Source organism: Nannospalax galili, unplaced genomic scaffold (assembly GCF_000622305.1).
Source record: "Nannospalax galili isolate Female #2095 unplaced genomic scaffold, S.galili_v1.0 scaffold578, whole genome shotgun sequence".
Classification (NCBI taxonomy): domain Eukaryota; kingdom Metazoa; phylum Chordata; class Mammalia; order Rodentia; family Spalacidae; genus Nannospalax; species Nannospalax galili.
Window position 1 is genome coordinate 6,190,597 of NW_008342282.1, and position 17,231 is coordinate 6,207,827.

Here is a 17,231-nt window from a genome sequence, read left to right on the forward strand (position 1 = left end):
AATGGTTAACAGGTTCTATCTTGGACTCATGCCCTTTTCTCATCTCTGAGGAATAACAACCCCAAACAGTCTGAACAGAGAAGGTTTTATATGTGAGGCTCCCCTTTTGGAATTTAAACTCGGAAATGCTCTTAGTGGACAGTAAAGTATCTTGAGATAGAAAAATGTCAAGAGGGTCCATGAATAGGCTGAAGTGATGAATAAGCTAGTTATTAACAAGCAGAAGTTGTGAGGAAGAACCACACTCACATGCACATACACACATGCACATGCTTACACATTCTCACACTCATAGAACTCACACACACACACATGCATACACACATACACACATGCACATGCTTACACATTTGCACACTCATACAACTCACACACACATGCATACACACATACATGCATGCACATGCTTACACATTCTCACACTCATACAACTCACACACACATGCATACACATACACATACACACATGCACATGCTTACACATTCTCACACTCATAGAACTCACACACTCATGCACACACACATACACACATACACACATACACAGAAAGTAATTCAGAAAAAGGGGGTGTGAAGGCAACAGGAAGAAAAGAAGACAAAAGGAAAAACAGAGCAACGACTGGACTACATTAAAGTTAGCAAACTGCTGAAAACATGCAAGGACTCTTACTATGATGTCCTTAGAATTTCCTGTTTTCAATGTAGAAAAACCAAAGAGTTCCAATTCCCTCAAACCCAGGTGTTCCTGTATTTTCTAAGTAATACAATTCTTAGCTTTTCTTGGGTTCTTATAAGACCTAATCACATGGATGATGTTTCTGTTTTCTTTTTCCTATGTGCAATTTTGCAATGAATGTTTTTGTTTACAGAGCTAAGTGACAGATTTGTAAGGCTCAGATTTGGGTAGCTGTAGCACAGTGGCTAATGATGAAGCCTTGGGTGTCATGCTGCTAATAGTAGTAAGCTTTTTCTTTTCTTGACCAAAGTGTTTCACTTCTCTGTGCCTCATTATCTGCTTCTTCAAAAAGATAATAATCTCTTGTGATGAGCATATTCGAGAGCACTGTGTGAAAGTATTACAATGAAACTGAGAATTTTGTATAATGTATTCCAATGAAATACATATATAGACAGCAATTACTTAGCATTACTTGAAATAATTTTATTAAGCCTAACATAATCAACAAGCAAATAAGCTATTTTACTATATTACAATTAAAATATAGTACCAAATATTGACTCCAAGCAATGCCTTCTTTCTTTTTAGTTCATGAGCGAACTGTGAGATTATTCAAAGGAACTGGAGATTATCCCTGGGGATTCCGGATTCAGTTCTCCAAACCAATCATGGTAACTGAAGTGGATACCAGTAAGTGGTCTCACAAAAAAGCTTTAATTCATACCAGAACAATCCCTCAACCCTATCAAAATACACAAAATAGTCTACTCTTTCACAGTCCTGTAAAGTACACATGTACAGCAGACACAGCTTCTAAAACTGTTTACCAAACATTGATGATCACCAAGAAGTGCACGGGCAGAGACTGCAGATTTGTAATAGGCCATGCTTTGGGATGGAATGTCCTTCTCTGATAAACACACAGCTTTGATTATGTTTAGACACGCCTGTAACTATAGAAATGAGACTCAGTTCTGGAGATGATAAAGGTCTTACATGTAGACAACTGAGTATTTGTCAGTATACAAAAGTTTCTGGGAGTTCTGTTTCCCCTAAATTATTTCCATTATGTCTCCTCAGGCATCCTTTTTCTTTTTAAATTAGCAAATTGGGAATTTGTAAATATGTAATGAAAGTTTGATGTATGGTTTCTTGATTTCTAACATGAGAATAATCTGAAATCAACAGGCTGAAAACAAAATCAGAGCCAGGACAATCAAGTTAGCAGGGGTATAAGATAGATATACCTATACCCGGCTTAGAGCATGAGGGAGAAGTAAGAGCTTACCCCATTCCTACAAGACTTCAAGAATTCCTTTTTATTAAAAAGTAAAATGTATTAGAATTTCTGAGTATTATATTTTGCTTCTTTGTCTAAGTCTTTTTTTACAATTGTGTATCTTGCTTTTTCTTATGCAGATTTAGATATTCATACAGGTTAAAGAGCAAGGGACTGCACAGATTCTAGGGTGCTTCAAATTACAACATTGACTGTTATTTTTTTTATCTATATCCCTATCAGAACCTAGTTTCCTTAGATTAGAAGCTATTTTTAAAAATTTTTATGTTTATTTTTTATTTGTACTGCTTTATTGAATTGTTTTTTGACAAATTTCATGTGTATAAAGTACATTCTAATTACTGTAACATCCCTCACTCTCTAAACTCCCACCATTTTCAAAGCTTTATTTTTACTATTTTTAATCATACATATATCTGAGGGTATGTGTGTATATCTGTGGGGGGTATGTACATAAGAGTGCAGGTGTCCTCAGAGACCAGAGGTGAAGGTTCCCCCTGGAGCTAGAATTATAGGTGATTGCTAGCACCTTACATGGGTTGTTGGGAAACAAACGCAAATCCTCTGGCAAGTATTGCATGTGTTCTTAATGAGTGAGTCTTCTATCCAGTTCCCTCACCATCACCCCACCACCCCCACCTGTTACACTCCCTCCTCTCTACAAGTTCCCTTGCCATGTTCTTTTTTTTTTTTTTTTTTTTTTTTTTTTTTTTCTTTTGAGACCTACTAGCTTAACCAGGATTGTTTATGTGATCATGGATTTGGAACTATCCAGTGTTGATTCCAGTGAGAACACAACTGAAGACACTGATTACCCTTCCCCCAGAATCCATCAGTAGCCAGTATTCAGCAGGAGGGGTAGGACCACATGAGCCTTCCCCAATCTATGATTGACTATTGAGAGACCCAGTCTTTTGTAGACCCATTGCAATGCAGCAGGCCACAGCAGTTGTGAGGTTATGATTGCATTGGCTGTGCCATGCCCAGAAGACAACATTCACAGCCCTCCTCTTTACCTTCCAGCTCACATATTGTTTCTGTTCCCCTCTTCTTTGATGATCCCCGAGTCTTGGAGGGAACAGTATAAGCCTCCTGCTTAGGGCTGAGAACTCACCATCATGCCACGTATTCCCAGCACCTTGAGCATTCATGCCTCTCTCTGCACTCACTGTCATTCACTGCAAAGAGAAGCTTCTCTCATTGAGGCTGGGAGTAGCATTTGCTATGGTATAAACATAAATATTGAGAAGGCATCTTGATGCCATGACAGTTCAGTTAAAGGATAGCAAGTTTGGGAAAGTTTAAGTAGGAATGAAGGTGAGGGATGGAGGAAATGAGGGAGGAAGAGTTAACCAAAATGAAGAGTGTATGAAGAAGCCACATGGACTTTTGTAAGCCAATTGAAAAATATAAGTTAAAAATGAAAGAGGGGCTCAGCAGCTGAGAGCACTGACTGCTCTTGCAGAGGATCTGGATTCAGTTCCCAGCACCCACATGGTGGCTAACAACTGTCTGTAACTCCAGATCCAGGGGATTCAATTCCTTCTTCTGGCCTCTGCGGGCATTGCATTCACAGATGCACTTACATGCATGATACCTGCAGTCAAAATACTCATACACATAAAATAAAAATAAATATTTTAAGTAAGAAAGTATGTGTACATATGTATGTGCGTGCATGTGTGTGTGTGTGTGTGTGTGTGTGTGTGTGAGACAGAGAGAGAGAAAGAGAAGAGAGAGAGAAAGGGAGAGAGAGAGAGAAATCTTAAGTGTCTGAATAATGTTCTTGAAAGCCATGGGCTATTAAAACCAAGTATGAGAGACCACCTTTTGAGTTGTTAGTCAGAGAATCCCCACAGAACCCCCAAAAATACAGGCTCTTTCAAATCCCCTTGGTAGCCCACCAGAACTAGTTGATAATACCCTATTTCTGAAGATACCACACATCTTGGTTGCAAGAAATAGAGAAATAAACCTGGATCTAGGCAGGAGACTCCCTTCCTTAACTAGCTTTCATAATGCTAGAAGAGAAAAAGCAATGGTCTTACCCAGCTGTGAACCCTCTGAAGACAAACCTCCAAAATAAGATAGACCCATTGGTGCAGTGGTGACATGACTGTTAAGACAGCAACCAACCACTCTCTACTTGGATTTGAGGGAATTCATACCTGGTTCTATAAACCAGATCAAAAACCCATGGCCAAGGCATTCTCAGAAATTGTATCTCATCTGTTATTTTTCCTCAGTACTTCATGCAGTATCCAAAAGGAAAAAACAAGATGTCGAAGTATCACTGGCTAAGCAACTGCTAGATCCCCGGGTACCTCAAGGGTGGGAATCTAGGAAGAGAGGAAGAGAGGAGCTGCCAGCTTTGTCTCCAGGTCCTCATCACTGCTGCCTCATTAGTACCCGAGGATGCACTCCACTTTTCCTCAGTTAACAGCATCTATGGTTCTCCTGCACTGTGCTCTAAGATTCAAGCTGAAGGAGAAAAAAACTAGAGGGGGATTCTGACATTTTGATGATGGCTTCAGTTCACTCTGGAAGATTGGTGCAAATCTCCATGCTTGCATTCTGTATGCCTGCAAAGCCAGCACCATGTGGGCAATATTACCAAGCTCTGACCTAACGTAGCTCTCTTCCTCCACAGCTACAGCGGACTCTGCGCTGGCAGCTGAACTGGGGGAAAGAACTCCTCCCTACTCCTCACATTGCTGTTTTCAAGCAGGAAGCCTTCAGCAGCATTCTCGCTTCAATCTCTTTCCTTTCAAATTAATTTTCATTTTCACAAATCTTAGTGGGTAGGGTCTTGCTCTCAAGACACCTGTCCTATTGTCCCAATGCCAAGTTCCCCTAATTGTGCTAATCTCTGACAGTTACAGCTGTTTGTTCTGTACCTGCCTTGACTGTGACTGTAAAGTCACCCAGGCTCTTTTCTCCCCCAAAACACCATGAAAAACACAGTGAAAGCTGCATGAGAACAGTGTGCAGCAACTGCCTCAGCCTGAATGCTATGTTGAGATTTTCTCTACCAGATAGCTTAGTCCATTGCTTTTAACTTGGCCTCACTTGAATTCTCAGGACACAGGTAGAGTATAGACAGATATGTTTGCCAGACTGACGGGAATGGCCTATAGCCCAGTTCCTAATAGAGCCTTGCTCCTGTTTGAAACTTCATGAGCCCGGTCTTTACTGCATACCTTCCTAACAGCATTATAGTCTTCTGAACTTCCACCAGAACAGCCCATTGTTCTCTCTCTGCCATAGTGTTCCAGGGCTTCTGTCCCACAACTCCAAACTCTTCAGTATTCTTCCAACAGAACAGTCCAGAAAACCTAAAGACCAGAAGGTCAGGCTCCCACAGCAATCACTTCACTTCTTGGTATCAATTTTTTGTATAGCTACTTTTCTCCTTGCTGTGACAAAATACCATACAAAAGCAATTAAGAAAAGGAACGGCTAGGGATGGAGAGATGGCTCAGCAGTTAAGAGCACTGGCTGCTCTTGCAGAGGACCCGGCTTCAATTCCAGCACTCACATGGTGACTAACAACCATCCATAACTTCAGTTCTAGGGGAATCTGATGCCCTCTTCTGACCTCTGCGGGCATTGCACCACATGGGTGCACCTACCTACAGGCAGGCAGTACATGCATACACATGAAATAAAAATAATAAACAATTTTTTAAATATTTTATTTATTATTTTTATTTTATGTATATGAATGTTATGCTTGCATGTAGGTAAGTGCACCCGTGTCATGCAATACTCACAGAGGACAGAAGAGGCTATCAGATCCCCTGGAACTGGAGTTATAGACAGTTGTTAGCTACCATGTGGGTGCTGGGATTTGAACCCAGGTGTTCTGCAAGAACAGTGTTCTTAAACACTGAGCCGTCTCTCCAGCCCCCACAAAATATTTTTTAAAGGAAGGATTTATTTTGACTCATGGTTTGCTGGGATATAGTACACTATAGCAGGAAGGCATGGTGTAGTTCCTGGTGGCAGGAGCATATGGCTGGGACTCCTCACATCTTGGCAGACCAGGAAGTAGATAGAAAAGAGCTCTCATTCTCATTCATATTCGCTCTCTCTCTCTCTCCCTCCCTCCCTGCTTCTCTCTCTCTCCCTCCCTCCTTCTTCTCTCTCTCTCCCTCCCTCCCTCCCCCCTCCCTCTCTTTTCAATCTGAGCCCCCAACCCACACATTCAGCTAAACCTATCTAGAAGGACCCTCGCAGGTATACCCCAAAGTTTCCTATCCTAAATCTAGTCAACCTGAAAATGAAGATTCACCACCACAGAATTTAATTTCTGATATTGTGGTAACTATTCGATTGAGATAGTGTCAGAAATAAAATCTGAGGACCAAGGACCCCACCAATATCACACAAAGAACACAGGGACGAAGCAACAGTAACTGGGCAAGGCAGCTTTTTTTTTTTTTTTTGCGAAAGGGAGCATTACGTAGTCAGGCAGACCCAGCAAACATACCCAACATGGAAGTTTGGTAGATTTTTAATCCCTAATGTAAATATACTGCATCTTCTCCCCATTGACTAGGGTCTGACCTCACAATTTTTTCCTAGTTGGCTAATTTAAAGGAATCAATGCAAAGGAAGGGGAAAGAGTGTTGACCAAAGAGGGGAAGGGCTCTGCTGCCCTGGATCATTAGGTTCAGAAATACTTGAGGGCCTTTTTGGTAAACAAAAGTCTTACAGAACTGGGGGAGGGAAGTAAAAGATTAGAATTCCTTGTCATAAACCAAAAGTTTTGCAGGGTTTGAAAGAAAAAAACTAATGTTTAATGTTTCTTACAAGAGTTCACTGTATCTCAGTCATTCCAATGTGAGACAAATAAAAGTGTGTGCACTGCAGATACCTTCTGTTTAGCAGACCCTGAGGTTTTTGCGGTAAGGAAACTGAAGCTTCTATCCTGTAGCAGAGATGGTGCAACACATAGTTAACCTAGGACTTTATTCAACATTAGAAAGTGCTGCCCTGGCAGGCATCCGTGTAGCTGCTGAGCCTACTGCTCTCGTTTTTTCTTAAGTGTATTTCACAGTGCTGAGAGCACCCTCTGAAATCCATTGTCTACTCAAATCTACTAAATGAGGGGTTGAGAGACTTTAAAATTACACATATTTTCAGCCCTTCTGAGAATCTTATTCATACCACAAAACATTGTTCTGGATGCAGTAGAGAGGCTTAATTACACACTAAAGATAAAAAGATAAAGCGGGGAGACCTGTAGGTGGGATGAAAATGATTATCCATAAGCATACAGAGAGGGAGCTTGCTCGGAGCTTACATAACTAATTGCCCACACCCGGCTGGCATCTGCATGAACATTTTCTATGAAAGCTTAAATGCCTGTGAGATCTCTTGGCATACACAAAAGAAACAGATGTTTCAACTTTGATACCAAGCAAACTTGAAAAGAAAACCATACATTTAAGGAGGCTAAACCGTGGAGGAAATTATGAACTAGGCCCATCTTTCTGGAAGCTCTAGAATTTAAAATGCTACTGTTAAAGTACAATTTTTAAAGTGAAAAGTATAAGCCGTTTTTCTAATTATAAGGTTTTCAGATTCTGCATTATATGTAAATATGCATGAAAGCCTGGTGTAACTTAGCTTCAAGTTCTTAAAATCTTAGAACTACATCCATTGGAAGGAGCTGAAATTTAGTAACTCCTGGTCTTGTGTTTTCCCACCACTTGATGCCTTCCTGAGCAATTTGTGCTGAATACTTCTGTACCAAGACCAGCCTCAAATAGGACAAATATTTATGTAGTATGTTATCAGGTCACCTTGAAATACCTCTGGCATCTGTGAAGCTCTCATGCCTGCGACTCCCACCATAATTAGTACGCAGAGGTGAACTTTGTATGTTGCATCACAATGTAGAGGAACGCAGCCAGTATCCACTATAATTAAAATTAAAAACAATTACATGAGCCATCCAGAAGAGCTACAGTTCAATAATTATTTCTGTACAAACAAAGATTACATTCACTATCATGGCCAACCAACGATAACAAAATTTTAAAATGAGGATACAATTTGAATATATATTTATCTGAAGAGATATATAAATAATCAATAAAGAAATGAACAATGTTCAGCATCCATTCCCATCAGAGAAATCAAATTCACTGACTTACTACTTTTGGCTCATTAGCATGATTGTAATAAAAATCAGATAATAAAAACTTCCAAGAATACAGTGAAATCCAGAGCACTTATGCAAAAATACACTAAGAACCATTGAATTGAATAATTAAAATATTTTTTTCCAAATTGATAGAGCCTTTATGGGAAAAATTATTTCAAAGCAAATTTTACTTATAAGAGAAAAGCTACTGTTAAACATGTATCTGTTTTTAGACTCTGTAGCATTTATTGACTTACCTAGTCAGTCATTTAACACACTGACTAGCACAAGTGCTCAAATATTTTTCATCTACTTCCTTAATTCTCCTTAAATATTTTAGTTGGTGCTTGTATTAGTTACTTTTCTATGGCTGTGATAAAACACCATAACCAAGGCATCTTATCGAAGGAAGAGTTGATTGGCTTATGGTTCCAGAGAGAGAAGAGTCCATCCTGGTGGACAAGCATGGCAAGGGGCAGCTAGAGCAGAACACTGAGCACTCACATTTTCAAGCTGGCACAGGAAGCAGAGAGAGAAACTGGAAGTGAGAGGGCAGCTTGTGAAGCCCGCCCCCAGTGACATGCTTCCTCCAGCAGGCCACACCTCCTAAAGGGTCCATGACTATCTAAACAGTGCCACAAAGTGGGAACCCAGTGTTCAATTACTTGAGCCTATGGGGGACATTCTCATTCAAACCACCACAGTACCTGTTGCACTTGATATGTTGAACAGACTAAGATTAAATAGGTTGTTGTTATGGTTACTTTTATGGCCTTGATATTTGATACTTTCTTCATTTTGAAATTATATTGTTTCTCTTCTCTCTCTCTCTCTCTCTCTCTCTCTCTCTCTCTCTCTCTCCCTTGTATATATGTGTGTAGGCCCATAGGCATACATGTACTCACACATGTGGGGGCCGGAGTTGTTATCAGGTACCTTCCTTACTTGCTCTCCACTTTATTTTTTAAAATATCTCTCTCTTCTCTCTCTTCTCTCTCTCTATCTCTCTCTCTCTCTCTCTCTCTCTCTCTCTCTCTCTCTCTCCTTGTATATATGTGTGTAGGCCCATAGGCATACATGTACTCACACATGTGGGGGCCGGAGTTGTTATCAGGTACCTTCCTTACTTGCTCTCCACTTTATTTTTTAAAATAACATCTCTCTCTTGAGCTCACCAGTTTGGCTAGACTGGCTGGCCAGGAGCCCCTGGGACACTTCTTGTCCTCCCCCTCCTTCCTGGGCTTGCAGGTGTACCCTGGGGCTTAGGTGCTGGGGATCTGAACTCAGGTCTTCACGCTCCACTTAATCACCACCTCAGCCATTCCCCTGCCTCTGTCTTCATGCCATGTCCTTTGAGTCTGTGCTTTCTAGAATCGAACTGTTCTGATTTGTTTCTCATTGTCCCCTCTTTTCTCTCCCTGAAAAAGAGTGATTCTTTAGGATTTTATCTTCAGAGCTATACATTTCTCTCTTTACATTTGTCCGGGTTATGAATACTAAATCTATTTTGGGGGTCCATATTAACTCCTATGTTTCAAATATCTCTCTTTCTCCTCTCTCTCTCCCTCCCTCCCTACCTCTGTCTCTCTTTCCCTCATTTTTTCTCTCTGGATTAAACTCTAGCCTCACTTAGGTTTCACAAGGAATTTAACACAGAGCTGCCCTTCCTTCCCCAAACATGCTTTTCAATCATCCCAATGAACATTTTAAATTATATTCTCCATGGTTACTTCAGTATGCCTAAAAAGAAACACATATTCGGCCAACTTTTAAAAATCTCCTATTCCATGTCAGAGGATATTCTAAGAATGAAAAATACCATAACAAACAATAAGGCTGGCTGATGGAATGCTTATCACCCATTAAGGTTAGGTAGACCCATATACAAATGAGTGTGATAAAGCCTTCCACTCATTTCCAGAGTTATGTTACAAGCTTGCATTAATTCTAGTACCCGTGCTGATCTGCTTAACCTAATTGCTCTCTCTTCTAGATTAATCTTCTTAAAGCTCATTGAGTGTCTGTTTTCTACCTGCAGCCTTTAATGTGTCTCTAATAGAGGACTCAGTACAAATTCTTCATCTTCCCCTTCAGCACCCTTTCTACTTTGGCTGTTTCCTCTACATTATCACCAAGGCTAACCCTGTCCACCCACAGCCTCCGTGTCTCTGACGGTCACTAACTTTTTGGACGTTGTAAAACACCTGTCCATAGAATACTAGTCTTTTTTGACTTGCTGGTGTTTTGAAATTAGGCTAAGCTTTGGCACCAAAAAGGTGTTAATGACTCAAAGCAAATAAATAGAATGTTATTAGTCACATTAATGGTCCAAAGTGTGTGTTCTGGGTTGGAGGTGGGTTTATCCCACATCGTGTTTCATAATCCAGTTTTCATTTTCCTTATGAGTCTGTCATCCTCTGAGACTCTGATGTCATCTGTACCTGCTAGTAAGATAAGAAGAGAAGGAAAAGTCGGCCCTTCCTTTGTTTTTAGGGTCCAGGCCTAGAAGAGGAACATTTCACTTTGGCTCACATCTGGTCGCAAGACCTTTTCCATGTTGCATGTCCAGCTGCAAAGGTGGCTCAGAAAGATAGCTAGACTGTGAGCACAGACTGAAGAGAAACTGGGCCTCTGCGTACCTAGCAGCCTCCCCAGTACACAGCATTACACAGAACTCACTTATTCACCAGTGTCAGAGAGCAGATACTGCTACCTCTGAAAATCATTTTATGATCATTCCAAATTAGAGTGAGACTGTCCTTTGCCAAAGTCATAGTACTTATTGTCTTTATTATTTGTCACTTGCTATTGTATAAATGTATTTTTCTTTTTGGTTATTCATGTCTTTACCAATAGAAGTGAAGGTCCTAGAAGATAGGAAGTATGGCATATAAGTTGGGGTGATTCATTTATTAATTCAATATGTATTTGTTAAATGACTGTATCTAGATGACAGTGTTTCGTATGATGGTGAATATAAAAAATAATAACTTGCCACTGGATCTGTGTTGATATTTTGGAATTTGATCAAGAAAGACACTGCCGTAAGCAACTCCTCTGAGCCCTTTAAAGAAAATGGAAAAATGTATTGAAATGACCAGCTATGCCATGAGATATAATACTACTGAAAGCATAATATTATGTAAATGAATGAAATTCTCAAAAATTGTTCTTTACTTCCTTCCCATATTGATGGGCCATGGCTTATCAATCAGAGGTTTCCCTACTGTTATGAACAAATTTAAACAAGCTGCTGTCATTAATAGAAGTAGTCTACATCTGTTACCTCAGCAATGGAGTTATTTCAAATTAAAACTCTTTGAAATCAGTGACATTCTGCATATTAAAAGCTTGCTATTGCTGCATAATCTCATGAACAGTGCATACCTACTCAGCACTGGCATTCTGAGAAGAAAAATTGAAGGAAAAGAAGAAAATGGATTTAAACTGCTGTAGGAAGAATTTGGGTCAAACATATGAGAGACCTTATTAAACATGAATTAATTTTGAAATAGCTTATTTGTTTTTTAGTCCCTAGAGAATATTAGATACGTTGCAATAAGTGAAGATACTAGAAATCCAAGTGAAACAATAAACCAAGGAAAGGTCCTTCCCATCTTCCACAGCCCAGGGCCCTAAGACTTGGGCTGCTTTCAGTTTCCCATCTGAAAAGGCCCAGGAAGGAGCCTAAACAATGGAAGTAAAAGCAGCTCGCTCTTTCTTTCTTTTCTTTCTTTTCCCCTCTGACTACTCCAAGATCTGTTTTTGCCACAACTTCATAAGTATTTCAATTACTTGTTCCCTGAACAGTCCTGCAGAGAAGCTCTGCCCCCAGCCCCCTTTTATAGATGAAGATATTGAGGTTAAGTGATTTTCTCAGGGTTACAAAGAGACCTTGCAGCAATGAGGGAATGAGAACTAGCAGTTCACCCTTCTGGTGGATGAATAGATTGCGTTTCAGAGCAGCTTGGCTATTATATTGCAAAGGAGCCACTCAAATGCCTGGCTGAATGTGTGAGTCCTGGAAATGAAAGGGAGGCTGCTCGGAGAGCGGTTTTCTTCTTATTAATGACATAGGCAATTGTCTAAAGTTAGACATAGAGGCCCTGTAGAGAAAGGGTCTTTTTAAAAAAAGTACAAACAGCAGGACACTCAATTTGGGACCTTCTCTCAATGAGACTGTTGTCTGTCTACTTACAGACAGTGCTGCTGAGGAAACTGGGCTCCAGATTGGAGACGTGGTGCTTTCTGTCAATGGCACTGAGGTCACCAGTGTTGAGCACACAGAAGCTGTGCACCTTGCAAGAAAAGGTAGGTGGGCCAGTTACAGACGCCAGAGTTTATCTGAAGGAGCAGAGTACTCACTACACAGAAAGTTCACATGTGAAAATCAGCAGTTATAGAAGGGGTTCAAATGCATTTTCTCCCCAGGGATACCTTTAACTAATATGCTGTGATCAACATGACTTTTTTCTTAATAATTAAATCACACCTCTGAAACATATTATTTTGTATTATTGATCATCAGCCACAAAAGTGAAACTAGATCATGGCAGTCAACAAAATATACTCTACTTATTACCAAAATATTTCTTTTTTAAACTGGAACTGGAGTTACAGACAGTTGTTAGCTGCCATATGGGTGCTGGGAATTGAACCTGGGTCCTTTGCAAGAGTAAGCAACCTGTGCACTTATCTGCTGAGTTATCTCTCCAGTCCCCATAATACATCTTTAAACTAAAACAAAAATTAAAACCTCATCGGAATTTACTATTTCTTTTCCATTTTTCTTACATGTACTCCTTCCCTTCCTCTATTTTTTCATTCCTTTCTGGAGAGAAAGTTTGTAGACGGAAAAAAAATCTCAGGGTTTTAGTGAGAGAGGAGAGAGGAGAGAGAGGGAAGGAGGGAAAGAGGGAGGGAGGAAGGAAGGGAGAGTGACCACAGTCTAAAGCTTCTAGGGATGCTCCTGGGCCCTGCGTAATGTAATTATAACACAGGTGGAACCCCCGACAAGCGCAGCAATAATGCATAACCCAATACACTTGCATCTCTTCACATTAGACTTGTGGAGAGCTTAATGCAGCTTCTCTCTCTGCCAGACAACTTACTTTCCTTGGCACCATGTTATAATCCTTACCTCACAGAGTAACATACACAGCTGGGAAATGCTGTGTTCCATCCATTTGTTATGGTATTCCATTCCTGACTTCCTGAAGGTTACATGGATACTGCAGTACCTCTGTAGCATTAGACAATGGAATATTATTTAAAATGTGTGCATTAGGAAAAAGCCACAGGTGTCAATGTAGTATCACTTGCCATTTTTCATGCTTTGGGGTTGCAATAACCGAGCTCTGTAGTGTAGACTGGCATATGAAAATCATCTACAAATGTATTCTAATTGGTTACTGTGAATTATTTGAGGTGGTGTGGCTTAGTATTTTGCTGCTCTTTTCAGATTTGTTCTAGTATGCCAGGAACCCAAGAACACTATCAGCATGTCTATTAGTGACTTTTCTGTTGTTGTGATAAAACATGATGACCAAGGCAACTTACAGAAGGACAAATTTATTTGAGCTTACAGTTCACAGGGTTAGAGTCCATAATGGCTGGGAAGACACTGTGGCAGATATGGCCAGAGCAGAAAGCTGAGTGATCATATCTTCAAGCACACACAGGAAGCAGAGAGAAACCGAAAATTCCCCAAGGCTTAAGAACTCTTAAAGCCCACCTCTAGTGACATGCTTCCTCAAGCAAGGCCAGGCCTCCTAAAACCTTCCAAAACAGCACCATCAACTGGGGACAAAATGCCCAAATGCTTGGAAACTTTGGGGGACATTCTCATTCAAACCACCACAGCATGTGTAACAACTGTTTTTAAAATTTTTATTTTATGTGTATGAGTGTATTGCCTGCATTTATGTAAGTGCACCCCTGTCCTGCAATGCCTGCAGAGGTCAGAAGAGGGCATCAGGTTCCCTGGAACTGGAGTTAGGGATGACTGTTAGCCACATATGGATGCTAGGAACCAAACCTGGGTACTTTGCAAGAGCAGTTAGTGCTCTTGACAACTGAGCCATCTCTCCAGCCCCATAACAGCTCTTAGAAGATATTGCTGAGCAATACAGAACTTATGATAAGAATAATGCTAATGAGTTGATAGTCTTCCATACAGTCAGAGAATTTCTACCTAATGCTTCTGGGCTTAGCTATCCTCAGAGTTAATTCTTTTTCATTTAGAATTTTTTGAGTTAAATGAATCTTTACTAATATTTTATTCCTAGTGTTTTTATTTTCTTGAGGGGCTTAGTGTTTCCTTTCATACTGAACCATTGTACCTGACTAAGTTGAAGGGAGAGAATCTCTGAAACAAATGAAGGGGAGAAGATGGTGAAATGGCATTGATAGTAGGAGAAAGTTGCCTCATTGCCATAGCTTGAGCCACTCCTGGGAGCTATTTGGTAGAGTGGGTTACTTGCTGTTATAATCTGGACTCAATCTTAACATCTCTCTCCAAAAGACTATAGCCCTGTGTCTTTGCCACTCTTCAAATCCAACTTTGCAGATTTTAGAAGCAGAAAGTAGATTGTGGATCTGTGATATTAAAGAAGGTGCAGAAAGAAATGGGAAAGAAAAAAAGATGATTTCACTCTGTGTTTGTTACAAGGGTGGGAATTACAGTCAGTAGCAGAGGAGGGCTCAGCATCTCGTGTGAGAAATCGGCCGGGAGGCTGTTTATTATTGTTTTTTCACCCATGTGGTCCTGGTGAAAGCTAGAAAAATGGCAGTGCCTATCAGGGACAGTCGGTGAGATGAGTGCACCTGGATGAAGGCATTGATCATTCCACACTCAGGAATAACCTCCTGCACATATGTAGGAGTAATTGACAACAGCGCAGCTTTTAACTGAAAAATAGCAAAATCTCTGCTAGAATAATATGAAGACTCCCTGAGATTCAATGTATTCTGACATGGATGTGAGCAAGGAAAACATAGCTAGACCAAGGTAGAAGTCAAAAAGGTGTGCTGCCCTGAGGAGCACCCCCTCCCAATCAGGAGGGCCACCAGAGATGGCTGGGGCTTTAAATTTGCTCCCTGTACATATTTTCTGAAATATCATAAAATTCCAAAGCAATAGGTGTCTTGTTGCAAAAGTAATAAGGCATCTGAGAAACAATGCAATTAACGGACAAAGTGAGAAACAACCTATACTAAGCAGAGACAACGAATATTCTAAGAACGGACATTTAACTTGCAATCGGTAAATATCATTGAAGTAGCCAAGGAGCACATTTATAGGACTTTGGATATGAAACGGAAAAGCAGGTGTAAAGAAGAAGTAATTGTCAGTGCTAGGTATAAGACAGCAAATGTTGAAATGTGCAGCACGCAAACTGAATAGCAACGTAAATATGATGAAAAGGCTTAGATGATTCAAACTATTTGGTGTATCAAGAGAAAAACGAAGGCAGGGAGGGGGAGGGAGGGAGGAATTAAAAACTACTAATAAAGACAAAAGATAAAATGAGAACATAAGACTTTTAATCAATAGTGTCTAAAGGAAAGAAATTAAATACATGTAAAGATAAAAGTATATATGTGTATGTTTGTTTTTGAGGGGGTGCACATGAGTGTGTGGGTGAGTGTTCATGTGTGTATGTGTATGTAAAGGCCAGAGGACAACTTCAGGTGCTGTTCCTCAGTTCCCTCCACCATGTTTTTCAGACAGAGTCTCTCATTGGTCTGAAGCTCGTGGATTCAGTGAGGCTGGTCAGGGAGCCCCAGCTGTCCACATCTTACCGCCTGCCCAGTGCTGAGATTTATCTACATGACACACAGTAATTAAAAGTACCAGACTGGTGGAACTAACCTTCTTGGATGTTTAACAGACATACTTTGAGGCCTATAATAAGTTGGACATAAAGGACAATTTTTGTTCCTTGCCCTCCTAGGTCAACTAGTTCCAGGGGACTATGAGCATCTCTCAAAATTTCCTGTAATTGTGGTGGGTCACCTGTCCTCTTAATCAAGGAGGCTGAGGAGACCCCACCAGATGGACTTGGAGCAGTTTCCAGTCTACAAAGAGGAGGGTCAACACAGAGGGAACATTTCGTCCATGCATCTAAGCAAAGCCAACCATAGTCAAGCAGGACCTTTGATTTATCTTCACGTAGGTGGAACTGGTAAAAGAAAGGAGCCAGGGGCTCCTCCCAAGCCCATGTGACCCCTAAGGAACAGATCCTCAAACGGCCTTAAGAGCAAAAATAAATTAGTTTATCTGGGCCAACTGTATGACCTTAAACACCCAAAAGGAAAATATAACCTAAGATTAAAGGGGCCAATATAATTTTTTAGGAGTCCATATGTATAGCTAAAGGCTACATAACAAGGAACAATGCCAGATAGGAGATACCTTCTTTTGAGTTGTTGGCCAAGTTGGCCAAAGAGACTCTAAGATAATAACCCAGTATAGAACTGGGAAAATGAACAGCAGACCCCAATCTTATCTAAAGGAATATTGGCAACAGCTTGCTGCTAGATGAGGAAGAGCTGATTTTCCTAAAACAAGGAACTATAAATAGGATGATCTGGGGGTGCTGACAACACAGCAGACAGTAGCAGGGATATCAGAGTATAAGGGCTCTAGTGGGTGGAGGGAGGCTATGGGAGGGTGTCATCTGAGAAATGGGTGTATAGTCGAATAAGATGGTTTGGGATGTTCTTTGTGATATATATACATACACACACACAAAATCAACAAATTTTTTAAAATGTATTATTTTTTAGGAGGAAGCATGGAAATTTGTGTCATGCTAATTAGTAGAGGTGATAAAGATTACCGTTGAAATCTACCCGATGACTTTATAGGCATACATAGGTGCCAAGGATCCAAGTGCAACCGATTATGACTAGTAATAATCAGATAGATACAGATTAGAGATGCATGCAGCAGCATCTCAGTGTTAGCAGCAAAAACAATGAGTCTGCAAGGAACAATATAATCTAAAATAAAATGGAGCTCTTTTTTAAAGGTTAAAAAACTTATTCAATTTTATGTCTTATGGGCTTATACTGAGTTCAATATTATATAACTG

At 40.3% G+C, this 17,231-nt stretch overlaps 1 protein-coding gene across 1 annotated transcript in view; it reads left to right on the forward strand.

Moving 5' to 3' along the window:
- The window catches only part of LOC103738192, a 127,694-nt gene that overhangs the window by 30,703 nt on the left and 79,760 nt on the right, over positions 1-17,231 (forward strand). Inside the window, 2 exon segments of the mRNA XM_029565883.1 lie at positions 1,268-1,369; positions 12,334-12,444. Of these exon segments, the coding sequence (XP_029421743.1) occupies positions 1,268-1,369; positions 12,334-12,444 (213 nt within the window).